The sequence below is a fragment of the Saccopteryx bilineata genome, chromosome 5, assembly GCF_036850765.1.
Source record: "Saccopteryx bilineata isolate mSacBil1 chromosome 5, mSacBil1_pri_phased_curated, whole genome shotgun sequence".
In the NCBI taxonomy this organism is placed as follows: Eukaryota; Metazoa; Chordata; class Mammalia; order Chiroptera; family Emballonuridae; genus Saccopteryx; species Saccopteryx bilineata.
The window spans coordinates 58619580-58646885 of record NC_089494.1 but is presented as its reverse complement, the minus strand read 5'-3'; the positions used below and the strand labels follow the sequence as shown (position 1 = coordinate 58646885).

Below are 27306 nucleotides of genomic sequence, written 5' to 3'. Positions count from 1 at the left end.
GTTGTTGGCTTGATTTTGATAATTTTTAGTCAATGTTGAAAATAAATTTAATATTTATTATCCAGAAACAAAAAAATATTTTAGATTTTTGTTCTTTTTTTGATAATATACCTCTATAACCATCTACTGTTTCTTAGTGTAAATAGAGATAGTAAATGACTGACTAGTTTATGTGACTCAGCTGTCAATTTAAAAGCATGTTCAATATAATTGAATATCAGTTGATACATGTAACAAGTGACCTAAAGCTTTCTTACTTATTTTTTCAACTTTTTAATTTGTAAATTTTAAGCGTACAGATATTTTGGAAGAATACTGCAGTGATCAGCTATATCCATCTTATATATTCAACAGTTAACTTTTTGCTCTGTTTTATGTTTATGTATGTTTTCTGGACTGTTTGAAATTAATTTGGAGACTTTATATGACACTTCACTTCTAAATTCTTCTCCTTAAAAAAAAGATGTTCTTCAGGCCCTGGCCAGTTGGCTCAGTGGTAGAGTGTCGGCCTGGCATGTGGAAGTCTGGGTTCAATTCCCGGCCAGGGCACACAGGAGAAGCGCCCATCTGCTTCTCCACCCCTCCCCCTCTCCTTTCCCCCTCCCCCAACCTCCCCATAGCCAGGGCTCCATTGGAGTAGAGTTGGCCCAGGCTCTGAGGACAGCTCCATGGCCTTCACCTCAGGCGCTAGAATGGCTCCAGGTGCAATGGAGCAACGCCCCAGGTGGGCAGAGCATCGCCCCCTAGTGGGCTTGCCGGGTAGATCCGTGTCAGGCACATGCAGGAGTCTGTGTCTCTGCCTCCCTGCTTCTCACTTCAGAAAAATACAAAAAAAAAAAAAAAAAAAGGTGTTCTTCTTTATAAGTAAATGCAATGCTGCTATTATGTCTAAGAAAATCAGCTATAATTTCTTAATGTAATCTAATATTCATTCTATGATCAGTTTATTCTAGTTGTCCCTTACATATATTTTGTGGATGGTGTTGTTCAACTAAGATGTTGCCAAGGCCTCATATTGTATATTAATTGTTTCAGAGATTGAATTCCACTAGAAATTTACTATACTAAATGTCATACACTTTCCCTGCACTTTCTGATGTTTTATGCCTGTGTTGGCTGTTTTCATTAATAACACCTGCTATAGATACAAGTGAAATAGAATCTGCATGGCAGAAGATATGGATTTTACAACTTGATTGGAATTTAAAAGGGTTTTGTTTTTGTTTATATTTTTGAATAGTGACAGGATTTTGAATTCTTGTATTTTACTGGTGTGCTTAAGCTAAAACATATAAATATGTATATTATGTGATACTCTGTTTTATGAGGAAAAGAAACTTGATTTAATCAGGCTTAATGTGTTTTGTTAGAAGTTGATGTACCCATTTTAATAAAAATGTTTTAGGAAAATTTATTTTCCTTTGGTATTTTGGAAACTGGTAACATTTTTAGAAGCATTAACCCAACTACAAAGATACTTTTATACCAAGATTTGGCATTACTTAGGTAGTAGATTTTTTTAATTTTATTTTATAACTATATACTTTTAATAATATCAGGAAATAGCAAATAAAATAATTTTTATGTAATTTTTTGTCTTAAGGGTGACTTTAAAGCTCTGTGTGTGTGGGTGTGTCCGGCTGTGTAGTATTGAGATATTGCTCATCTAGAAGTCAGGATAGCTTGGTTCTAGTTCTCTCTTTACTACTTAGGAAGTCATCTGACCTCTGAGAAGTCTTTTCATCTCTCTGGTTCTGTGTCCTCACCTGTGTGGAAAACTGCTACCTTGCAGGGTTGTTTCTTGTATTAAATAAAGACATATAAAAGCAGTTTGGAAACCATTGGGTTCTATAAAATGTAAGGCAATAGGTTATTGTTATTCTGTGTTTATAAAATTATTTAATATTGTTTCTTTAGATTTGGCAGTGACTATTTAATATAGATTGAACTATCTCACCTTCAGTATCAAAGCTGAGTAAAAAAGTTGTATAGTACTCAAAAATATTTTGGGTGAAATAGAGTTTGTATAATGAAATATTTTTAAATTAAGTGTTTTTTTCAGTTAAAAAGCAAGTACTGTAATAGCAAAAATGTTAACACAAATTTAAGGTGTATATTAAGTTCGATTCTCATAAATCTCAATATTGTTTGGAACATATTTTATTGATAAATAGTAATACCTAGAAGATAAATGTTTTAAAACTTTATGACTTATCAAGATTCTGTTGTCTGAAAGCAAGCTCTTGGTAGCAGGTTAACCATGTTAAAAATTTGCATAGAAAATAAAAATTCCAGTTATGGCACAGCTCACTTTAATTCTGTGGAAAAATTGTAGCTAACTCAAACTGTGTTTGTATTGTAGTGTTTCACCATCATAAAATTACTGTGAATATCTGCTTTTCTTGTTTTTCTTTCGTAGAGCCTTTTATTGTGTGCTGAAATAAACATGGCACTGGTGCAGTTTTGATACATAATCTTATGCTTCAGAATTTTGTTGCTGTTTTTATACAAATAATCTTGAAAGATCTCAGAATTCTAGATACTATCTGATAGTTTTTCTATGGATTATGAGAAGTAATAAAAAGAAGGGGTAATTCCTAGACTTATCTATGAAGAAAGATGACATTTATATTTTGCCTGACTTGCTTCTTTACCTTATTAAATTTGTATCACTTTTTTTCTTGTTAAAACAGAGATGTGCTCCTGCATCTATTCGCCTCATGGACAATGAGCAGTTTCAGTTTGGTAAGTAAAAAATGGTGATTTTGAAGTTGAAGTCTGCTCATTAAACCACAAAACTTTATAATATACCAGTTCTGTGCCAGAAAGACTACTGAGTGCAGAGCTAGAATGATGAACATCATAGTACCTATCCTTCAGGGAGCTTTCCATATGATGAAGACAGATGGTTATATACATGAGTGAACGCAGTAGTGTTAGAGGTTCTGTGAAAGAAGACTACGCTGACCACCCAGTGTACAGTGAGGATTGGTTTTTCTTGAGGTTGTGATGGAGAGACAGGAAAGGCTTTTTTTTTTCCTAATTGAATTTATTAGGTTTACATTTGTTGACATAATTATACAGGTTTCAAGTGCCCAATTCTACAACACATCTTTGTAAACTGTATTTTGTGTTCACCTCCCCCAAGTCAAGTCTTTGTCTATCACCTTTTATGCCTCCATACCCTCCTTTACCTCCCTAGAAGGATAATTCTTGAGCTAAATCTTAAAGAGTGAATAGGAATTTGTCTGAGATGGTCTATTCCTCTCTCCTACCAAATTTGTTCACTTATCAGGAAAATATGAACTTGTAAAACCTTAATGGCATCTTTTAGTTCTGTGTGATTCAAATAGAGGTTAGGGTGGGAGTTGTTACAAGAGAACGCTGGATGAGTGGACTAGGCTTGCAAGTAGATTTGGATTTTATCTTGTCAGTGAAGGGGTTTCTTTATAGAGGGAATAAAATAAATCAACTTTACATTTTAGAAAGCTCATTCTGATAGCATTATGCAGGATAGATTAAAATGGTACAAGCATGGAGGAGAAGTTGAAGTGGTTCAAGAGGCAAATCTGGGGGGCCTTGATCAAGGCAGCAGCAATGGAGATAGAAAGGGATAAAATTTTTCAAAGACCAGCTTGCCAACTAGATGTAGAAGGTTAATTAAAAGTAAGAGTTGAGGGCAACTCTGGGATTTCTGACTTGATTGGTAAAGTAACAGTCTAGGAGAGATGATGATTTTGGGGAAAAGACATTATAACGGGTTATATTTAAGGTGCCCTTGGAATATTCAGGTGGAGAATTTAGTAACAATTAACTATTTCTTTTTCTATTTTGCTTGAAGTATTAAAATTTCTGACACAATTTCTCATCTTTTCAATTCTAATTTTATTGCTTCTATATATTTTTCATAAATTTTAATTTAATTTGGATTTAAGTTTATAAATTTCAAAATTGTCCATGAAATTATGGGAATGACTGCTTAATAACAAATATAAAGGCTAAGGCAGGCTTTTGTTTGTTCTAAGAGTAGCTTAGATTTTTAACTTAAGTGGTTATTATATAAAAACCAAGGAAGTCAGGTATATAACATATCAAGAGTTAGTTTTAATTAGTCTTTTATATCCATCACAGTTTTATTTCTTTAAGGAAATCACTTTTAAAGTACTGTACTAAACTGTACTACTGATAGAAGGTTAAGATAAATGTGTCCTATAAATAATGAAATAGTTAAATAAAATGAAAATCAAGATGAAACATTATATTGATATGAAATCTTTTCAGTATATTGAAATGATATATATCAATGAGTATATTGAAATGATCTACAGATTTCTTCTGTAAATTAAAGTTTGTCATATTTATGGGATGTTTCTCATTCATTTTTATATCTCCTGAACCTGTCATGTAACGGGCAGTTATGTGTTGCCTGACTTAATCATCAAAATTACAAAAAAGGATAAACAAATCTTGGGTAGCACATTGCTTATTGTGAATATTAAGCACATTATCATTAGCACAATTTATCAAATATTTCCTCACAACAGTTCCTCATAGTGGGTATTCCTGGTTTACAAACTACTCAAAGGTTTAAAATTTCAATCCAAGTCCACAAGTCATATGTGGTAGAGCTTGGTTTGAACTCAGATGTTGTTGATTTAGTGTCTCAGATTACTTCTTTGAAATTTGGATGTTTATTAAATTCTTTTAAATTATTTAATTAACACTATAACAATACAAAATTCACTAATCAGACTGTCCACCTAGTAAATTTAGAAACTAGTTACTTTGTTTACAGTACAAGATAAAACACAATAGCTGAAATATATTTAGAATATAATCAATTTGATAGGCAACATTAATTTGAAAATAAATAAAAGATAAAATACTCAGCCCTGGCCAGTTGGCTCAGTGGTAGAGTGTCAGCCTGGTGTGTGGAAGTCCCGGGTTTGATTCCTGGTCAGGGCACACAGGAGAAGTGCCCATCTGCTTCTCCACCCTTCCCCCTCTCTTTCCTCTGTCTCTCTTCCTCTCCTGCAGCCAAGGCTCCATTGAAGCAAAGTTGGCCTGGGTGCTGAGGATGGCTCAATGGCCTCTGCCTCAGGCACTAGAATGGCTCTGGCTGCAACGGAGCAACACCCCAGGTGGACAGAGCATCGTCCCCTGGTGGGCATGCCTACTGGATCTCAGTCGGGTGCATGCAGGCGTCTGTCTGCCTCCCTGCTTCTAATTTCGGGGGAAAAAAAAAGATAATGTGCTCAATTAATACTAATGCTCAAACCACTTAAAAGTTACTATCACTGCTAAAATAATGCACCTTAAAATTATCACATCAACTCAGTATCAGGAATATATGTTACTACCTCTCACTAGTGTTAGCAGAAATTGTACAATGTAAAGATTAACATAAACCCCTTAAGGATTATTTCACATCAGAACAGTAACATTTGGAGTCCTCTTGTGTAAAGATTATTGGATAAAAAGGCTTTTTTGAGGAACATATAATTTCAATTTTTTTTGCAAAAACACATTCACACTCACACATTTATCTTTATGTGTTTTCAGTTGTTGTGAAAGTAGGATGAATTGTTTGTGACAGAAAGTAAACACTTCGATGTTATGTTGTTTCTAGCTTTATCCATGGTGGGACTGGTATCTATTAAAACACTGGTCATGCTAGAGAAGCATCTCTGACAGGTTACAATAAAAGAAAAATAAAATTCCCAGACAGACCTCTTTCTTATGACCTGGGAGCTCAGAAAGATTACTAGGTTGATCTCTAACATCCAATTTGCCCTTTATTTTTGTTGTGTTTTGTTTTGTTCAGTGATAGCTTCTGGTGAAGACTTAATGTTTTTTTATGTAATGCAGTTTCTTATTATGATCCGTGAGGATGTAATAAATATTATAGATTCAGACTCTCACTTTTTAAAAAATGGTGAATAGACAAAAAGACTGAAAGTAATAGTTTTTTTCCCCAGAAATTTTTTGTTTGTTTGTCAAAAAACTAATTTGCTGGTATGTACCTATTTTAAAGAAGTGACTCACACTTTAAGCACAAACAAAATCCCAAAACCTTAAAGTCTTTTTTAAAAAATAAAAATTTTATTTAGAGATAATTTTAGATTTACTAGAGGCTTTAAAATTCTTTATAAAAATTTTATGTAAATGGTATGTCACTTTTTTCTGAATTGGTCTCATATCACTGAGGCCAGATGCATGACTCCTACATGTAAGTCATGAGAGTTAAGTTGCTGCTCTGAAAACAATGAGAAAACAGTAAAAGACTTTCCCTCAATTAAGCTCAATCTGCAGGCAAAGATGTTCATTTAACAGACTCTGAGGCCCCATTTATGTTATTTTGGCAATTTTAACTCTCCGGGTGTGATTAAGGAAGCAATGACTAGTTTTATGCCAAGAATTCTGGATGAATTAAGAATTAATTAAGAAACAACCTTAAATGTGGTATTGACTCCATATTTGATTATAGTTCAGAATGGTTTCTGCATAATTAAAAAAATAAAAGTAAAATCAGTCACCTTTGGGTGGTCTTAATGAAATAAAAATTAATGAAGTGATTTTGCTATATATAAAGTATACTATTGAAGATAAACTATGTATAGTATTAATTAAATATAGTAATTTGAGTTAAAAAAGAAATGCAAACAAGGATTTTTGTAAACAAGTTATTTGTAACTTTTGAAAGAAGATAAAGATAAAAGGTGTAGATTTTAATATCAATATGCCATGTATTAACTGGTAGATTTGAAAATTTAGGGTTATGAAAACATTCACTTTTAGGATACTAAGTTAAAGTAGCCTCTTTTAAAAATTTTTACGTTATTTTTTTAATATATTTATTCTTTAAGCTTTTTTATATTTTTAATTAATCTGGTAAACAGAATTAAATATTAATTTAAAATACTTCTGTTTGTTTAGGTCATGCTCTTAAACCTCAGGTTTCTTCTATTTTTACATCATTTTTGGATGGATTAAAAAAGTTTTATATTACAAAGGTAAGAATTTTTATAAAGGTGCTGAAATTTTAAGTGCTTAAAAAATTATTTGATTGTGTTGCTTGCCTTCTCCCCTCATACTTACCTGTTATAAGACGTTTTTCCATGTTGCAGTGTACATTTCATAATTATTTTCATGTTGGCATAAATATTTTATCAAAGTAAATCAGTGATTCAATTTCAGAAATTAAATTTTCGTTCAGGTTTGAAGTTTCTAAAGATAGCACTACATTAAACAGTTTCATGCATATAATACTTTTTATAGGTTGAATTTTTTCCTTTATAGTAGATAGCTGATACCTAGAAGTGAAATAAGAATATGGGTTGTTTTTTTTTTAAACTGTTGATTGCTAAATTGTTGATGTTTCTTGAAACTCCAGTGAGACCGATCATTTCACTGCATTTCCTAGATGTAATTAGTTGAATATGGTTATTTCTACAGGGTGGCAGCTTCATATTTTTTTCTTGGTGCTTTGGTGTGTGCCCTTTGAGTAATGGAATTGTTAGGTGCCTTTGTCATAAATGTTGTAAGTAATTTTTCCAGTCAGTAAATCCCTTTTAAATAGGGGTGTTTTTTTGTTTTGTTTTGGGTTTTTTTGTTCAAAAGTTTCCAGTTTTTATATATTTTCATATTATTATTTAATTACTTCTAAGCTTTAAAAAACCTTTCTTCCTCCAGAACTGTGATTAGGACCATTTTCTTTTCTCTCACTATTTTATTAAATGGGAATTAAAATTTTTAAATCTTTATTACTATTTGAATTTTTTCATTTTTATGATATGAGATAAAGCTCTAAATTAATATTTGCCTTTTTCTCTCCCAGTTGCTAATTAGTTGTGATGGCACCACTAACTAATCCCTGCTTCTTTTAAATTGATTTGCCATGTCCAAGACATCTTATTACTTATGCAAGAAATAGAGCGTATTTTAGCTTATTAAATTCTTTTTGAATGAGCTTTTGTTTCTGAAAAGTAAATGGATTGAATTGTTGTTGGTCTAGTACTCCCTCTTGTTTTTTGGAGTCTTCCTTGTTTTCACTGTCACCTACTTATTTATTAGCCTACATTTTAGAGACTCTTCACCATCTTATGAAGTCCAGTGAGATTTTTATTAGAATTAAGATAAACTAGGTTATTAATTTGGGTAAGAATTGACAGGTTTTATAATATTTAGTTTATGTATTCAGGAATATATGTCATATTTTTTAGACATGGTTTCCTAATGAAATTATATATTTTCTTTTAAAGTTATTCTTTGGTGTTTTGTATTTTAATTTTATGCATAAAGGCTCCTTTGAAAATATTTAACAAGAAGTTATTGTAGTATGTGAGGATGCTGTTGTTTTCTACTTTACCCCCTTGCATCCTTTATTATTTTCTATCATCTTGGTAGTTTTATTGGATTCTTGATTATATTTATAATTCTTATAAGTTTTTTATTGAATTTATATACCAATATGTCATTACAGTTGACACTGAGGTATACTTTAAAATGTTTTTTTCATAGTTTTATTATATTTGTGATGGCCTGAATAGGAGCATTAACTGTTCTTTTTAAATATTCAAATTACTTATTGAATTTATTGGGGTGGCATGGGTTAATAAAATTATACAGGTTTTAAGTATACAATTCTACCATAAATCATCTATATATTGCACTGTGTGTTCACCACCCTAAGTCAGGTCTCCCTCCATCACCATCTATCCCCCTTCTCCTCTCCTCTACTTCCCCTCCCCCAAAAGATTAAACAAAGAAAAAAAAATTATAGACACAGCCCTGGCCGGTTGGCTCAGCGGTAGAGCGTCGGCCTAGCGTGCGGAGGACCCGGGTTCAATTCCCGGCCAGGGCACACAGGAGAAGCGCCCATTTGCTTCTCCACCCCTCCGCCGCGCTTTCCTCTCTGTCTCTCTCGTCCCCTCCCGCAGCCAAGGCTCCATTGGAGCAAAGATGGCCCGGGCGCTGGGGATGGCTCCTTGGCCACTGCCCCAGGCGCTAGAGTGGCTCTGGTCGCAACAGAGCGACGCCCAGGATGGGCAGAGCATCGCCCCCTGGTGGGCAGAGCGTCGCCCCTGGTGGGCGTGCCGGGTGGATCCCGGTCGGGCGCATGCGGGAGTCTGTCTGACTGTCTCTCCCTGTTTCCAGCTTCAGAAAAATGGAAAAAAAAAAAAAATTATAGACACAGATAGCACTGTGAGGATTACCGTTCTTTATGATTGCCGTTTGAAGTTCCAAATTTCTATTTTTAAAGAGTTGGTGTTTTTGAGCCGAGAGCAAAATATATTTTGATGTACTATTTTGTCGGTTAAGATTTATCTATAATAATAATTTTTTTTTGTAGTTTAAAGGATTTGATCCAAATCAGCTAAGTGTTGCTACTTTACTGTTTGAAGGGGACCGTGAGAAGGTTCTTCAACACGAAAAACAAGTATATGACATTGCTGCAAAATTTGGGTATGACTTTCAATTCATAATGCCAAGAGAAAGTTAACCTAAAATTCTGATATCTCCAAGCAGTTGTTAAGGTTCCCTTTCCAGTATTAAATTGTGATAACATATGATAGTCAACTTAAAATGTTGTGTTGGTTTACTTTAAAAATATGTAGGAAGTTAGATTGGTATGTTCTTACTTGTGAAATCATATATATGACTATATTAAATATTATATTTTTCCACTAATACTAATTTTATAACATTTGCTATTTATTGTGTTAGAGTGAAATAGGAAAAAATCATAGCCATGTTACTATTCAGTGGTAATAATATATGTAGAAAAAAATGCTGTTAGTATGTTTTTAAAAGGAAATTGTGTTTAATCAAAAAGTATTTGATAAATTATCTATACTCCACCCCTTGTCACTTATTGTTTTGTGCTGCTATAAAGAAACAGAAAACATTTCACATCTATAACCAACTGAATAATGATTGGGTGGTTTCTGTCTGTCTACTTGATGGATTATAAGATTGATCTATGGGAACTATAGTGAAAATGCCATTTATCAGAACTACATTTATTTTCCTTTCCTTTTTGAATACATAAACTTAACAGTTTTCTGGATACTCTGTCTTCCTTTTTTTATTCCAGAGCCTAAAATATATCATACACATTATACTTAATCTCAATTCTTTGTGAATATTTGTTTTTATTCCTGGTGTATTTAATTTTTTGATATTTATCAGTACCATTTTGTCATTTTATTTAATTTGAGCCACCAACTGTCATGAACCGTCTTTTCATGTAATGCCAGTTTTGTTTTTCTCATTTAACAACAGCCATTTACAATTTGCAAATTAGTTCAGCTAATGTATTTTATTTTAATTTGGGCATTATTAATCTATTCTTTATTTTCTGGGGTGGTTTTTAATTCTCTGTTCCTCTCACCTCATTAGCTTTAAATTATTTTTAATGCTGTATTCCCAACATTTTATCATAGCTTTTTTCTCCTCGCCTTCTAGCCCCACCAAATACCTTTGAACACATATAATCCAACAGAACATAAGAACCATATGTTGAATAATCATACATTGGTTGTTTATCTCTGTCAGCTAGTATTGTACTTTAACTTCTGAGAGCAAAGCAGAATAAACATTACCTGTCAGCAATCAAGACAAATGTATTCACATTTTACCATAGAACTTGAGGTAATATGTTATCATTATTTTTAAAGTGTGCGCTTAAGTTGTTCAATGTAATTCAACATGAGAGTGATTAGGTTCACCAGCTGGCTCTTTTATGTAAAAGGATTGTCTCTCATTCCTCTTTCATTAGTCTTCTCAGTCCTTCTTCATGAATAGCTTTAAATTTGTTGAAGAACCTTGTTAATTGATGTCTGAACTTTGTGGTATGGAGCAGGAAGTAGGGAGTGGAGGCTGCTACTTGAACATACTGCAGTTTGACTCCTATTTTTTGAGTGGCTGCAAAAGTGGCAAGTGAGAAACGTTTAGTTTGTAAGCCCTACTATTATTTACATATTGTAACTTAAGGCAGTTCTGGCTAGAAGATAGATAGTTCTGAAAGCTAAAAAAGCGAAGTTCCAAAAGGCTTAATTTGCACAGAAATGTGTGATTCAGAAAAGCAAGCCCAGAATGACTTTTCTCCTCTGGGGTTTATGAATATAGAATGAACATCTGATTTCTTTCTGCTTTAGATAGGAAAATGCATATTTCTGTGTGGGTTGCCACACTGGTTTGCTAAGTGTACTGAGCTCGCCCCACCAGGTATTAGAAGAGAGTCTAAAGAAAAATGGCTTGACCTGGAACTGCAGACGAAGACTTTTCCTCATCCTGAAGAGAGACAGCTCTACTAAGTGTTAGTTCTCACAAATGCATACTTAGTATGCCTTCTCAAAAATTCCAGCACAGGTCTTCTGCATCCTTTTCTAGTCTCCACTCTTTTCTTTCCTTTCACCCCTAGGCCCAGGGTGAACTGTTTCTGTTTCCTAGATCAGTTGTATTTTTCTCTCTTGGACTCAGTATCTGACTGTTTCATATCTACCTGAGGTATGGGCTCAGCTATTTTCTTCCAGTCGCTTCTACAGCAGTTTTCTGACTAGTTTCCTTTTTGCTTGGGAACTTTATTTGACTGCTTACCCCAACCTCACATTCATATAAACCCAATCCAGAATTTTCTTCTTTTTCTTACTTTCCACTCTTAGCTGTCTGACCTAAGTTCTGTCTTCCTTACTCATCAGCATTCTGGTAATACAAACAGCCTCCTTCATTTTATTATCCTCTGCCCCCAGTAGTTCTAGACTAGAGATGCTCCTGTCAATCTTTGCCGCTCCTCTGGAAGGCAGTAATTCAAGTGCACCCAGCTATAATACTAAGTCAGCAAATCTGATTTAGCCCACATATCCTAGCCTAAAAATGCCTTACATTATTTGGATAGAACAAGGGTACATATACATTGTATTACCATCAAATCCAAGCATAACTTCGTGGGGGTTTTAGGAAGGATTTAACTAAAAGGTGTTCATTGGAGCCATAAAGAGGAATGATGTTTCTAGAAAGCCCTTAAATCACCGAGTCTCAAGACCCTGTAGAACACCATGGGTAAGGGTTCAGCATCCTGAGAACAAGGAGGTACAGTTAAGGTATTGAGAATAAAGACATAACAGTTCATTATTAATCACAACCCAAGAAAATCACAAGGAAAGATATTTTTCTTTTTATCTGGTTTTTAGAGGAATTTTTTTTTTTTAATTTTCTATTTTTTTTTTTTTAATGGGGTGACATCAATAAATCAGGATACATATATTCAAAGATAACAAGTCCAGGTTATCTTGTCGTTCAATTATGTTGCATACCCACCCCCCAAAGTCAGATTGTCCTCTGTCACCTTCTATCTTGTTTTCTTTGTGCCCCTCCCCACCCCCTATCCCTCTCCCATTCCCCCCTCCCCCCCCGTAACCACCACACTCTTATCAATGTCTCTTAGTTTCACTATTATGTCCCACCTACGTATGGAATAATACAGTTCCTGTTTTTTTCTGATTTACTTATTTCGCTTCGTATCATGTTATCAAGATCCCACCATTTTGCTGTAAATGTTCCGATGTCATCATTTCTTATGGCTGAGTAGTATTCCATAGTGTATATGTGCCACATCTTCTTTATCCAGTCATCTATTGATGGGCTTTTTGGTTGTTTCCATGTCCTGGCCACTGTGAACAATGCTGCAATAAACATGGGGCTGCATGTGTCTTTACGTATCAATGTTTCTGAGTTTTGGGGATATATACCCAGTAGAGGGATTGCTGGGTCATAAGGTAGTTCTATTTTCAGTTTTTTGAGGAACCACCATACTTTCTTCCATAATGGTTGTACTACTTTACATTCCCACCAACAGTGTATGAGGGTTCCTTTTTCTCCACAGCCTCTCCAACATTTGCTATTACCTGACTTGCTAATAACAGCTAATCGAACAGGTGTGAGGTGGTATCTCATTGCCGTTTTGATTTGCATTTCTCTAATAGCTAAAGAAGATGAGCATCTTTTCATATATCTGTTGGCCATTTGTATTTCTTCCTGGGAGAAGTGTCTATTCATATCCTTAGAGGAATTTTTAATGGGTACTTTGAGAGTTTGCAGTAAGTTTTATGTAGTTGACTAAGAATAGTTAAAATTTAATTTCTGTCTGATGATGGAAAAAAGCAAAATTAAAGTTTTTACATAAGGTAGTGGAGATCAATAATCATTCATAGTCTTAAAATAAGAATGACTTTGACCTGGTCGGATAGCTGCATTGGTTGCAGCATTGTTCTGAAGAGCAGAGTTTGCTGGTTCAATTCCCAGTTCGGGCACATACAGGAACAATTGATATTCCTGTCTCTCTCTCCCTCTCTCCTTCCTCTCTCTCTAAAATAATAAAATAACATTAAAATTTTTTTAAAGATAAAATAAGAATGACTTTCACAAACTAGAACACTTAGACTGAATTATATGTTATATAGATTAATTCTAACTCGATCACCAAATACAGTTTATGTGGATAGAACTTTCAGGTTCAAATGGACAGTTCATGTGTTCATAGTAATAAGACCTTACCTTTTAGACTTACACTCGTTGATATGTTGTTTCATAAACCTTAATATTTCTGTGTATGTTTTATCCCATTTAACTTACAAGTTTCATAAAATAAATACCATGTCTAATTCTCCAAATACTGTGTACTCAGGTATTCAAGAAATGTCTGGGTATTTGGAAGATGCTAGTCAGTCATTGCACATCTTTATATATAAATATAATATAATAGTACATGAATAAGAATATAACAATAAAATAAGATTTTTTTCTTCTTATGCTTGTGAAAATTATTTGTTTCTCATGTCTAATTTTCTTTTTTGACAGTATGGGTAGAAGTAGTTGAATTCATGAGTCAGTTTTATTAGTGTGGTTGATAAAAGTTTGAAGTTAATGACCAAACTGAAATATTAAAACTGCTTTCAGATTTTTGTTATTCAGGCTTATTCTCTTGATGGCCCTTTGATATATTTTTAATAAATGAGAGTAAATCATAAAAATGAGATGCAGTGTAATATGTTAATCTGTTAAGCATTTATTTTGTTATTCAGTTTGGTTAGTTTTATATGTTTTAATAGTTCATTTGGAATTCATTAATAGTTCTTTAATTACAGTGGATTGGCAGCTGGAGAAGATAATGGACAGAGAGGTTATTTGCTGACTTACGTCATTGCATACATTCGAGTAAGTTATTTCGTATTTTCTTTGTCAATTTATGTTGTAAACATACTTTTTCTTACTTTGAGTGAATTAAAGTATTGTAATTAAGTATATCATTTTACAGGAAGAAAGGATTAGCTACAAATTCACCCCAGGTTCTCTCATAGTAAACATTTTAATGTACTCCTGGGTAAGATCTACATTTTAGATTGCAGTGATGTGAAGCACATAGTCAGTCCTTCCTGCTGCCCTCCCCCACCTCACCACACTGTGAAGGAAAAGTACATTAATGCCTGTATGCTGTGTTAGAAATTGTGGTTTACAGATAGATCATGAAAGATAATAGATGATTTTAGGTCTTATAAATAATTTTAATTATTAATTAAAATTTCTATATATGCTTTTGAGGAATTAAAAGATTTTTAATAGGTCTTTCTATTCTTTAGAAGAATGGACCCTTTCTCTGTCTGAAAGTTGAGCATGCTGTTTCCAAACATTGGTTAGAATCAAGTTGTTTATTTAGCAACATTCCTCTGTTGATCAATAATCTGTTTCAAAGTTATATAAATCTTTAACTGTCTTTAAAAGTTGATATTTATCTTGATTCCAAGTAGTTATTGTTGCATTGGCAATGATTACTATATAGAATTAAAGAAATAATTTGTGTATATTTGAGTTTTAGAGCTTTTCTAATTCTGGATTTTCTGTTTGTGAAAAACTTTATTAGTCATGTTAACCTCAGCAGTCTTCTTATACTTACTGATATGAAAGTGTTCTTTTGAAAGTTTACTCATTTTTTTACATTTTTGTTTTGTTTTTCTATTTTGGCTATAACAAACTCAAGTATTTAAATTATCTTCTGGTATTGCTAGGTTATTTTTTTTTAAATATTAGTTACATAATTTGAAAGGTTTTTTAAAATGTCATTTCTCAGCTATCTTATTGAGAATATGGCTTCCCTAAATACTGAATTATATAAACTTACATAACATTTGTTTTTACTTCTCTAAGAAAGCTTGAATTGTTTTCTCATTTTGATGGGATGTGGGGGGCACAGTGCAGTGTGTAGATGATGTTATAGTGAGTGGAACACTTGAAACCTTGTCAGCATAGTAAGTTAAAAAATAAATTTAGAAAATAATTTAAAAAATAATTTAATTCTAGGTAAAATTTCAGATTGCAGTGAATTTGAAACATGTTGGTCATCTTAAAATTTCCCCCCTCTGCCTTCCTCCATCATTCTGATAACACAAAGTACATTTCTTGCCTATATAGTGTGTTAGTGATTGTGATTAACAGATTAACAGACCATGAAAGATACAGATGATTTTAGGTATTATAAATAATTTTTCCTCCATAGATTGTCACTACCTCAAGTTCTCCCATAATAAGCATTATAGGTATACATAAATTTTGTTTATTAGGCATTTTCTCTGAGAATATTGACTATTTTCTCCTAATACTAAATTCATAATTCTCTAAAGTGAAATATAACTGTAATAAGTATAGCATAGACACAGTTTGAAGTAAGTTTCTTAATTATTAAAATTCCAGTTAATGTTAAAACTTAAAAAACAAGTGAGAGATTTGGGACGAGGGAGGAATGGAGAATGTTTTATCTTGATTTTTATTTTCCCAGTGCTTAATATTGTAGTCACCAAATATATGTTTACTGAATAAATGAGTGCATTAAAGAAAAACATACATTTTAGATCAGTAATTTCATGATATTTTTCCTGCCAACCAGTAGTAGAGTTGAAGTGGTTCATTTTACTAGAAGTGAAAACATAACGTGTATTGATTTTTCTACTTTATAAAGTTTTCCTTCATATTTTTATTTTCCTTTGGTGAATTACTGTTTTCAGTTTTGACACTACAGTATTGTACTTTGGGTAAAGAAATTAGTATTATAAGCTACTTATTATATAAACATTTTATCTTCTATGGTATAAAACATATATATTCCTAGTAGAGGTTCTGTCTATTCAGTCACTACAGAGGAAGGACTATATTTTCTAATTTGTTTTTAAGAAAAGTTATTTTTAAGAAAAGGCGACAGCTTCTTTTTCTAGTCCCCCCGCCCCCACTTTCCTGCTGCCCTGCTCCTTCTGATGGCCACTTTTTGGTTAATTTGCTGATTAGGCCACTAAAAATCTGTTCTGCTAGTATTCTCTACATGCACATAGACAGTTCCTGAATGTAGACTCCATTCATTAGAGAAATATTTGAGTTCCTATCATGTGTCAGGCATATGCCTGGTGCCAAAATTACAGAGAACAAGACAAAATTCTGATCCTCCTAAAGGTTATAGCTCCCTCTTGAGGCCACTGTCCAGTGTTCTTATGAGGTGGATAGTAAAGAGCCATGGAGATTAAGGTAGAAACATGTAATACCAATAATTGCATGAAATACTAACGATGAACATGTAATTTGAACAATATTATTAATTCTTCTGCATCTGTTATAATTTATTGATCTTTGTGTATGTGTCTTAACAGGACTTGGGTTTGGAATACTATGTATTAGCAGAATCTTTTGAGACTTCTGCTCCTTGGGACAGGTAAAATGAAATAAAATGCCTGCTATTAAAATATGTTCTTCTAGTTGTTTAATGTGTCTTTGTGTGTGAATATATAAACTTAAAATTTTAGAAAGAAACATTGAAACATCATAGTCACCTCTATTTAAATTAATATCTCCATCAGACTATCATATTTATAAGCCATTTTTTGTTTTGCGGCAGATTTGTTTATGTCCAATAGAAAGAAGCTATTATTGGAGTGTATATTTAAAAAAATTATTGAACACTAAATATCACTGTATGGTTTTACTTAACTCTGATTTAAATTCTAAGTTATTTATATTAATATACCAGTTAAATTTTTTGTGATATATTATTTAGCTTTTGCTATTTGTATGCATGCTGTTAAGCAAGATCATAACTTGAATTTAAGTGATTTCTAAAATCCAATTTAAGAAATTATGTACTATTTTTAAATTACATACACATACAGATATTGGTTAGGGAATTAATAATAAAAACTGATTATAAAATGTGAAGTGGTTTTATTAAAAGTGGACTTTTAAGTTAACTCAATCAGTAATAAATTCTTAAGGGCTTACATTTTACTTTTTTTTATTAAATTATTTTAAATCTAAAATAAAGTAGGATATAACAAATCCCCATGAATCCATCTTTTGGGTATTACATATCTCAACATTTTTTGTTCTGTCTTAACCTCTATTTTTTCCTTCCCAGAAAACTATTTACTTTTCTACATTCAGTCTTCATCTACTATGCATTATGACTTTGGGTGCATTGACCCTCATATTCCAGGCATTTTAAGATAGCCACATTTTGTAATATGGATCTGTAATTCACAGTTTTTTATGCTAAATTTAATTTAATTTTTTTTTCAGAGACAGAGAGAGGGATAGATAAGGACAGACAGACAGGAATGGAGAGAGATGGGAAGCATCAATCATTAGTTTTTCATTACGACACCTTAGTTCATTGATTGCTTTCTCATATGTGCCTTCACCATGGGGCTACAGCAGACCAAGTAACTCCTTGCTCAAGCCAGCAACCTTGGGTCCAAGCTGGTGAGCTTTTTTTTTTTTTTTTTGCTCAAGCCAGATGAGCCTGTGCTCAAGCTGGCGACCTCAGGGTCTCGAACCTGAGTCCTCCGCATCCCAGTCCGGTGCTCTATCTACTGCACCACCACCTGGTCAGGCAGATTTAATTTTAAGGGGAATAAAAATTGTAAGTAAAAAGAATTAATCAACTCATTGACATCTAACACTTTGAACAACAGATATAACTTGGCAGCTATTCATAGTTGTCTCGAATGCCATTTTAGTCTTTAACCCTCCCTGCAGAGGAAGTAGGTTTGTGTAGTGTATTTACTTGTCATCAATTATTAGTAACTGATGGTGTCATTCTTTTTATTCTTCTAACTGTGGAAACTAATCATGCACTATCTTTTTTTTTCTTTATTCTTTCTTTTTCATATATTTACATATTTACTTAATTGACTTACTGGCAGTATCTGTTTTATATTGACTATTTGGTTTGTTTTCATTTAAAACAATTTCTTCAGCTGAAGTTTTAATAAAAAAATTTAAGGGAAAGCAGCTACATTTCTGACATGAAATTTTATTATCCATATAGGAATATATATTTTCCTATCTTTAGCTGGAAGAGACCATGTTTAGCAGCAACCCCTGGAATCAGGGTCTTCAATCCTTACTCATTATTATGTTGTTTGGCCTTTTATGCATAGGTCTCCTCAGGGATTATTGGTCTTACTAGATTTTGTACATTCCTCAGTAGCCCTAGCACAACAGCTACACCTGTAGGTGCTCAGTAAATATTCTGCATAGAGTTCTATGGAGTACTCTGGCATGGTGTAAGAATGCAGCCTATAAAAATAGCTATCTAAGAAGTCCAAATGGAGATTTAAAGATTTTGAATATGCTAGCATGAGACGGTGATTAAAACCAAGGGAGCAGATACAAACACTTATAGATAGTATGGATGAAGAAAAATAAAAGGCCTAAGAAAGAAGTCCAGGGAACCTCAACATTTAAGGGATAGTCATACAAACAAGAGCAAAGATTGATGGATAATATAGAGTATTTGGAGGGAAACCAGTAATGTGAGAGAAGCCCAGAGAAATGTTTTCAAGAAGGAAATGGTCAATAGTATTAAATTTGCCAGTAGATGAGGTAAAAATTTTAAAGTATACACATTTGTTTAGCTCTGTATGATTGGTCCAAATGGATTGTATCGATCTGTGCACAAGTTTTGTGAGAGAATACTTTCAGGACTTCCTACAGATTACTTCTAGAAGGTATTCCATTAATGGTTATAACCATTCAGTTTTGTTCTTTGTCCCATCTCATCATTGCTATTATTATTATTATTATTGTTATTATTATGTAGCACTTAAATTCCATTTTTAGAGTCATGGTAAAGAACTACTATATATTTATAATATTTACTAACCCCTGTAGATATTAAAGCTTAGTAGGTTTCATTTATGTTTAAAGTATTTGTTTTATAAGTTAGATTTTCAACATAAAAGCACATTATATTTCTATCTAAATGCTTTACCATTTTAAAAACATGCTGTTCTTACCATTTCATAAATGAAGTTAGATAATGTAGATGTGTCTTCCTGCAACTCTCATAGAATAAAGCAGACTTTAACTTAAGAGCACTGATTTATAAGTTCAAATTTATAAAACTTTCATGTATTGTATTTATTAAAATATTTGACTTGCTAATAAAACAAATTCTTTTTCATATTTATATTTTAATCATATATTCTTTGTTCTTACTGGGAATGTAGATAACTTTAGTGTTTTATAAAGTATAATCCATTTAATATTTTTTATTACATTGGTTCTTACACAGTCAAATCAGTCTTAAAACTAGAGATATATCAGCCTTTTAAGTTTTACTGGTATCTTTTCTGTTCTCATGATTTTAACCAGACCAAGGTTTAAAACACAGAATAATCAGTGTCAGTTCATAGCCAGGATATTTATTGGAGAATAAAATGGCTTTTATATATCATAAGTGTTTTATTTTCCATATGAAACAAAATACATATGTGTAGTTATAATAATATGTTACAGCTCACATTAAAACACAAATTAAGTCTTACCAGTGGTACAGTGGATAGAGCTTCAGCCTGGGACACTGAGGTGCCTGGCTCAACACTTCGAGGTCGCCAGCTTGAGTGCAGGGTCAATGGCTTTAGCATAGGATCGTTGACATGATCCCAAGGTCACTTTCTTAAGACCAAAGGTTGCTGGCTTGAGTGCAAAATCACTGACTTGAGCAAGGTGTCACTGGCTCAGCTTGAGTCCCCTGGTGAAGACACATATGAGAAGCAGTCAGTGAACAACTAAAGTGAAGCAACTATGAGTCGATGCTTTTCTCTCCTCCCTCTCACTCCTTTCTTTCTCTCCCCAAAATAAATAAAAAATATAAAAAGGTTATAGCAATACTTTCTATACAGAGTGTCCTTGAGTTACAACACAGTTTCGTTCCTACGACAGTGACATAACCCCGATTGTCGTGTAAGTCAAAACACACCCTAGCCTAAGTCACTTACCAATCCTAACACATTTGTAAAATCATAATCTAGAACATAAAAGCACAACTAAGCCCCAGAAAAAGGAAAAGGGTGTAAATATACTGTTCTGTACATTACAGTGTAGTAATAGTAAAAATTACAAAAAGTGAGTGTAAAGAATATCCTTACCTTTATTCCTGTGGTTGGTTTGCACACTGGAAGGGCATTGCAAGGTGGGAGAGAGTGACCTATTGGGAGGAGGAAGCTGGAGAGGCAGGAGAACCTGCAGAAGGTGCAGGAGATACTGGGTCAGGTGAATCAGGATTGGAACATGCAGGAGACACTGGAGATGATTCTACCTGTGCTACAAATGTTTCATCTCGAGAAGCAGCTGATTGAGAGGGTACTGGATCAGTTGCAGGCCTCTCTACCTTCTTAAAGAATTGTTCCAGGCTAGTCTGGAAGGTTGGTGACTTCTCTTCCAAAATCTGCCTATTATAGCATTGAAAGGCATCCATAACGTCCGAAACACTCATGTCTCAATTTTTGTTTTCTTTTTGATTTGCGAGGCAGGGAGGCAGAGACAGACTCCCGCATGGGCCCTGACCAGGATCCACCCAGCAAGACCACTAGGGGGCGATACTCTGCCCATCTGTGGCCCTTGCTTCATTGCAACTGGAGCCATTTTAGTGTCTGAGGCAGAGGCCATGGAGCCATCCTCAGTGCCCAGGGCCAACATGCTCAAACCACTTGAGCCTTGAGCCTTGGCTGCAGGAGAGGAAGAGAGAAAAAGAGAGAGAAGGGGAAGGGTGGAGAAGTAGATAGTTGCTTCTCCTGTATGGCCTGACTGGGAATCAAACCACAAGCCAGGCCAATGCTCTACCACTGAGCCAACCGGCCAAGGCCTCATGTCTCAATTTTTTCAAGTTTTTATGGGAGTAAGCATTGTCAACTCGAAATGTTGTATGTTGGAGACTATCATAACCCAAGGACCCCCTGTATAAAAAAATAGATTAATACTGTTAAATATTATGAATCTCCCCTCACTCATTTTCATTGCTTAGTATCACAGTCTAGCATAGCTTTACACAGGGTTATATGCCCAGTAAGTCATTGTTGAACTAGATTTTAGCTCAGTATTTGAGAACAGGCTATTGAACATGTGGTAGAACATCACGATTATTAATTGAGTTTAAATTAAGGAAAACTTTTTAGACAACAGTATAAGATTGGCATTTCTGTAATCCCAGAATTGAATTTTTATTAACATGTTCTTTATAGCTTTAAGGCTTTTAAAATCTTGCAGTTAAATTTATTTATTTATTTATTGCACGGGGCCGGGGTCAGACAGATACAGACAGACAGGAAGGTAGAGAGATGAGAGGCATCAACTTGTAGTTGTGGTACCTTGGTTGCTCCTTGATTGCTTTCTCATACGTGCCTTGACCAGGGGTCCGGCTGAGCCAGCGACCCCTTGAACAAGCCAGTGACCTTTGGACTCAAGTCAGCAACCATGGGATCATGTGTACGATCCCATGCTCAAACTGGTGAGCCCGCACTCAAGCCCACGACCTGGAATTTTCAAACCTGGGTCCTCAGCATCCCAGGCTGATGCTCTATCTACTGTGCCACCTCCTGACCAGGCTAAATCTATTTTGAAATTGGATTTTCCTAAGTATAAGAAACTGCCTTCAGGAAACTTAAGTATGCGGTTCTGTCTTTCCTACAGCAAAAAAAGGAAAGACTTCTCTCCCTTAAAAGGTTGAATAGAAGACTTAATTTGAATGCTAAGGTTCTTGCTCATCCTTGAAGGAGTACCTAAGTGTGAAGGTTTAAGTTAAGAGAATTTCTGACTTGAAGGATGCCAGATAAAGCAGCATTTAGTAGAATTTTTTAACTTATATGAAAACTTAATATTGTATTCAATTATGTTTTCTAGGGTTGTAGATCTCTGTAGAAACGTAAAAGAAAGAATAATAAGGGAATGCAAAGAAAAGGGTGTTCAGTTTCCACCTCTTTCTACATGCAGGTGAGTTTTTTATTGTTCTTATACTTCTTGTTCTGAAAAATAAAACTTATTTTTTAATTAATGGAGAAGTGTAATTGGCCAGCTGATGAGAAGCTGCAATCTATTCCACTTAGCAAGCTTTCCTAAACTTCACTTGCCACCTTGTTAGGGATGGGCCACTAGAATTTTACAGCAGTCCCTGAGCCCTTGAGGAGTAGGACAGCTGCTTCCCTGAGTGAGCCTCATATGCTGTCTGGACAGGTTGATGGTGAAGACCCGAATGTCTGAGTTCATAAAATATGAGAACTTTCTTCACCAAAACTATGAAAACTGCATATATAGTCAAGGAATTATAAGTTACATATACAGTTAGCATAACTCTTCAACAGAGAAAAAGCACTTTAACCATTTTATCAGTTGTAAATTAAATGAATGGATGTGGAATACAGGAAGGAGTGGAACAAAAGATCCAAATGAAGAATAACTCATTGCTTTCCAATAGATTTTTCTGCAATAATAAAAATGTGCCTTTCCTGTACAATATGGTTACCACAGACACATGTGGCTGTTGAGCTATTGAAATGTTTGCCATATTGACCGTCTAGAAAATCATGCGATCACACATGAGTTAAAAAATAAGAGACTCGGAAGATCTATTATTAAATCTGGAAGTCCAATAGAGAATATTTTTATTGCTAAGTGAAATAAACCAGGCAAAGAAAGAAAAATATCATATGATCTCACATATATGTGGGATCTAGTGAACAAGGTGAACTGAGGAACAGAATAGAGGCAGAGGCGGGGTCACAGGGACCAGAGGGACAGCTGTCAGAGGGAAGGGGGATGAGGGAATAAGATCAGAGAAGGTGAAGGGATTAGTGAAATTATATATACATAACACACAGATACAGATAACAGGACAGCAAATCCCAGAGGGAAGGGGGAAGGAGTTAGGGGAAGGGGGGCAAAGAGGGTATAAAAAGGGACACACAGGGTGAGGGAGTTATATTCATTGCGACACTTGAATTCATGTAAACACAATAAATTAAAAATTAATAAAAATTAAAAAAAACCTGAGATTGAAGCTTGAAAAAAAATATATTTTTGTTACTTCAGGTGGCTTAGTCAAGTGGCAGTATATTCAGAATTCCCCCCCCTATTTTATTGAATTTATTGGGGTAACACTGGTTTATAAATTTGTACGTTTCAGGTGCACAGTTACACAACGTCATGTGTACACTGTATTGTGTGTTTACCACCCCAAGTCAAATCTCCATCCATCACCATTTGCCCCATACCCTGCTCCACCTCTCCCCACCAACCTCCCCCGGGCAGTCACCACACTGTTGTTCATGTCCATGAGTGCCACCCCCTTTTCTTTACTTTTTTGCTCAATAACTCTACTCTCCCCACAACAGCTGTCAGCTTGCTCTCTATGCAGGAGTCTGTCTCTCTTTTATTTATTTTGTTCATTAGAGATCACATTTAATCTTTTGTTATTAATTTCCTATATAAACATAAATTAAATGTATTAATACTGAATTGAGCATTTGAATTCTCTAAAAAGTTATACAATTAATTAGAATGGTGGATAAAGGGAAATTAGAATATATCATGAGCAGGGGAACTTTAAATTAAATGATATAATAGTAATCTAGCACTTGAAAATTTATTGAACATTCTGTATTATATAACTGTCTGTTGTTTTCCTGCTTGTGTTTGTGTGTGGTGTTCAAGAATATAACTTCAACCCTGGCCAGTGGTACTGTCCTGAAGTACTGAGGTTGCCAGTTTGATCCTGGGGATGTGGGTTTGATCTCAGGGTTTGCTAGCTCGATTCTGGGGTCACCAGCTCTATCTCAGGGTTACTGGCTTGATCTTGAGGGCACTAGCTTGAGCCCCGATGAGGGCACATAAGAGAAGCAGTCAGTGCCACATCAAAGTTTTGGACCAATGAACTGATGCTTCTCTCTTTCTCTCCCCCCCTTTCTCTCTCTCCAAAAAAAAAAAAAATTAGAAGAAAGCATATAACTTCAATATTTATTAAAAGCCAATATAAGGATGCATACAAGGTAATTTTAGAAATAGTGTAGTGTTTTTATTATCAAGTGCACCAGATGCTGGACTCTGAAACAGCACTTATGCTTCAGCACACCAGTCTATATTCCTGTACATGATGTTCTTCTGATTTGCTTGGAATCACTTAATCTCAGCCTGAGAAGGCACACCTGGACCTGTTCCAGCCCAAAGCCTATCCTTGGCCCTGCCTGCCAGTTGCATCACCATGGCAACTTCCTGCTTAGTTTTTAATTTCTTTGTTTTACTTCCTGCTTAGTTTTTAATTTCTTTGTTTTACAACATTATGCAACATTACGTGTGTCTGAAGAGTGAAAGCACTGTTCTGTTATTTATTAGTAATTTAATCTCTTTGAGCTCTAAATTTATCATTAGTAAAGTAGTGGTAATACCATCTGCTTGTTGAAACTGTTGTAAGAATGAGAAAGCATATAAGGAGCTATATAAATGCCACTGTATTACCATAATGTAATTACAGTAAGGTTGAGGAAGACCATTTATACTAGTATTAGTAAGGAAAATTTGGATATTTTATTTTTTTCCCCAAAGACAAATCCTCATGAGAGCATCCAGTAGTTAAGCTCTCTTGATATTTTGACATAGCATAATTTGCATATATTTGCTTTGCAAGACTATAAGTACTTCTATACCCTTTAAATTGCTATCTCTTCTGTGACTTTTTTCTCCTTTTCTCTTTTATATTCTCTCATCTTATACTTCTCTACTGCCATGTTGTATTTCTTGGTTCTACTTATTGCTCCCATTGAAACGTGTCTTTTAGAATGTGATAAATTGTGCGTCTGCTAGGTAAGAAAGTAAAATCCTAACACGAGGTATGAGGAGAGCACCTTTCTCACACTGGCTGTTCATGTAAATCAGGATCTCTTGAAAATGGTCTTTTCCGCTGCTGGTGAGAGAGATAGGACTTGAAGAGCATTTCAGGAAGTACCAAGTCAAGTCTGTGTACTAACATGTAAGATATGTGTATTTGGGGTAGTCTCAAGTACAAACTAAACATGTGGATTTAGAGTTATTGACTGAGCATTTGATGTATCTGAAAAAAGGGAAAAGAGGAGGCCCTGTTATGCACAAGGCTCATAGCAGAGTTACTGACGGCTCAGTGACTGATCTTGGAGAGAACCTTTCCAAATAAAGGGGTAAAAATATACTGAAAAAGTTTTTGGAGCCATCTTTAAAAATGAAACTTTGGTCTTAAAGTTCTTAAAGTGTAAGAAAAAAATTTTATGTTAATATCATCAACCCAAATTGATATAGTAAGTCTTCACTTAATGATGTTGACAGTTTCTGTGACTGTCAACAAGCAAACAACTTATAATGAGACCAATTTCACCATGGGCTAATCAGTATAAATAAGATTTAAGTTCCTACTGCATCTCATCAGCGTTATAACAACATTGAATGAAGCGATGCTATTTGAGTACCTGGTGCACTCAATTCTTTTGTTGACAGTCTAGTATGTCAGTCCTGTTATTATAATGCTGAAACAAATCAGGCCTAATAATTCCAAAGTTACTGCCCCACCTCCGTATTTAACATCCTTTGAGATTTCTCCTTTTCCATTATGAAAATATCATTGTGATAAAGCACTACTTATTGAAAGTGATCGGAAAGTAAAATATTCTGCCTTAGGACATCTTCTGTATTAACATTTAAGTCTTGGTTCTTCAGAAGGTACTCACAAGACCTAAGAATCTTCATTATGTACTCTAGGTAGATAGAGTTGGTATACTTAGACTAAATTAGCCATATGTCATTAATTAAGTAGCTGTTTTTATAGGAATAATTTTATGATAAAAGCTTAAATGTTCAACTTCTGTGGTCATCTTTACAAAACCAAAGTTTAGAATGTGCAAAGTCTAGTTATTTAAATGGCTTTGATAAATAGTAGTTTTAAATATAGTTTTTATAGCTCATATTTAATTAAACTAACATTTGGTTTTAGTTTATGTTTGTTGTTTTTTTTAGTGAGAGACAGACAGGGACAGACTGGAAGGGAGAGAGATGAGAAGCATCAACTCATAGATGTGGCATCTTAGTTGTTAATTGATTGCTTTATCATATGTGCCTTGACCAAGGGGCTCCAGCCAAGCCAGTGACCCCTTACTCAGCCAGTGACCTTAGGCTCAAGCCAGCAACCTTGGGCTTCAAGCCAGCAACTGTGGGGTTCAAGCCATTGACCATGGGGTCATGTGTATGATCCCATGCTCAAGCCAGCAACCTCAAGCTCAAGCTGGTGAGCCTGCACTCAAGCCAGTGACCTTGGAATTTCAAACCTGGGTCCTCAGCATCCCAGGCCAATGCTCTATCTACTGTGCCACCACCTAGTCAGGCTGATTTTAGTTTAGTTTGATTTGAGCTGCTTAACAGTAGACAAGGAGATTATTCTCTATTGAATGTAAATGTGTGAGATGTATTTTTTAAACTAATTTTTAAAAGGTATTTCAAAATTAATTTAAAATAATTATAGCTATCATTGAAATTAAAGATCCCAAGGAAAATAATTTAGCTGTAGGGTATACTTACTGAGTTTATTTCATTTCTGTCTATTAAAAGGTACTTTGTATATTGGAATAGAAATTCTAGCCCTAAATTTTCTGTCAAGTTTTATGGAAAGGAATGTGACTCAAGTAAAATACTCCAAAAAGTGGAGAGCACAAACACTTTTTAGAAAGCAAAGAAGGTAAAGAATAGTAGAATAGTAGGTGTTTATAAATTTCTACTTTGTCTTTGAGTTACTGATCAATTAAGCCCTGTTGTGACTTTAGAAGCCTTCTTATCTACTGAAAACTGAACTGTGTAATACTGATCTTGGATTTGTTGGAAGGTGGCAATGGTCTATTAATATTTAGTTGCATTTTCTATGTATTGATACTAACTGTTCTCATGAGTAACATATATTTTACTAATTGCTATAAACTAATA

General features: G+C 34.3%; 1 protein-coding gene across 1 annotated transcript in view; it reads left to right on the top strand.

Moving 5' to 3' along the window:
• The window catches only part of AGPS (alkylglycerone phosphate synthase), a 153455-nt gene that overhangs the window by 97690 nt on the left and 28459 nt on the right, over window positions 1-27306 (top strand). The window contains exons 12-17 of the mRNA XM_066233671.1: window positions 2694-2745; window positions 6937-7013; window positions 9353-9465; window positions 14148-14217; window positions 16692-16753; window positions 22219-22308. Coding sequence (XP_066089768.1) covers window positions 2694-2745; window positions 6937-7013; window positions 9353-9465; window positions 14148-14217; window positions 16692-16753; window positions 22219-22308 — 464 coding nt within the window. The remainder of the gene's footprint in view (window positions 1-2693; window positions 2746-6936; window positions 7014-9352; window positions 9466-14147; window positions 14218-16691; window positions 16754-22218; window positions 22309-27306) is intronic.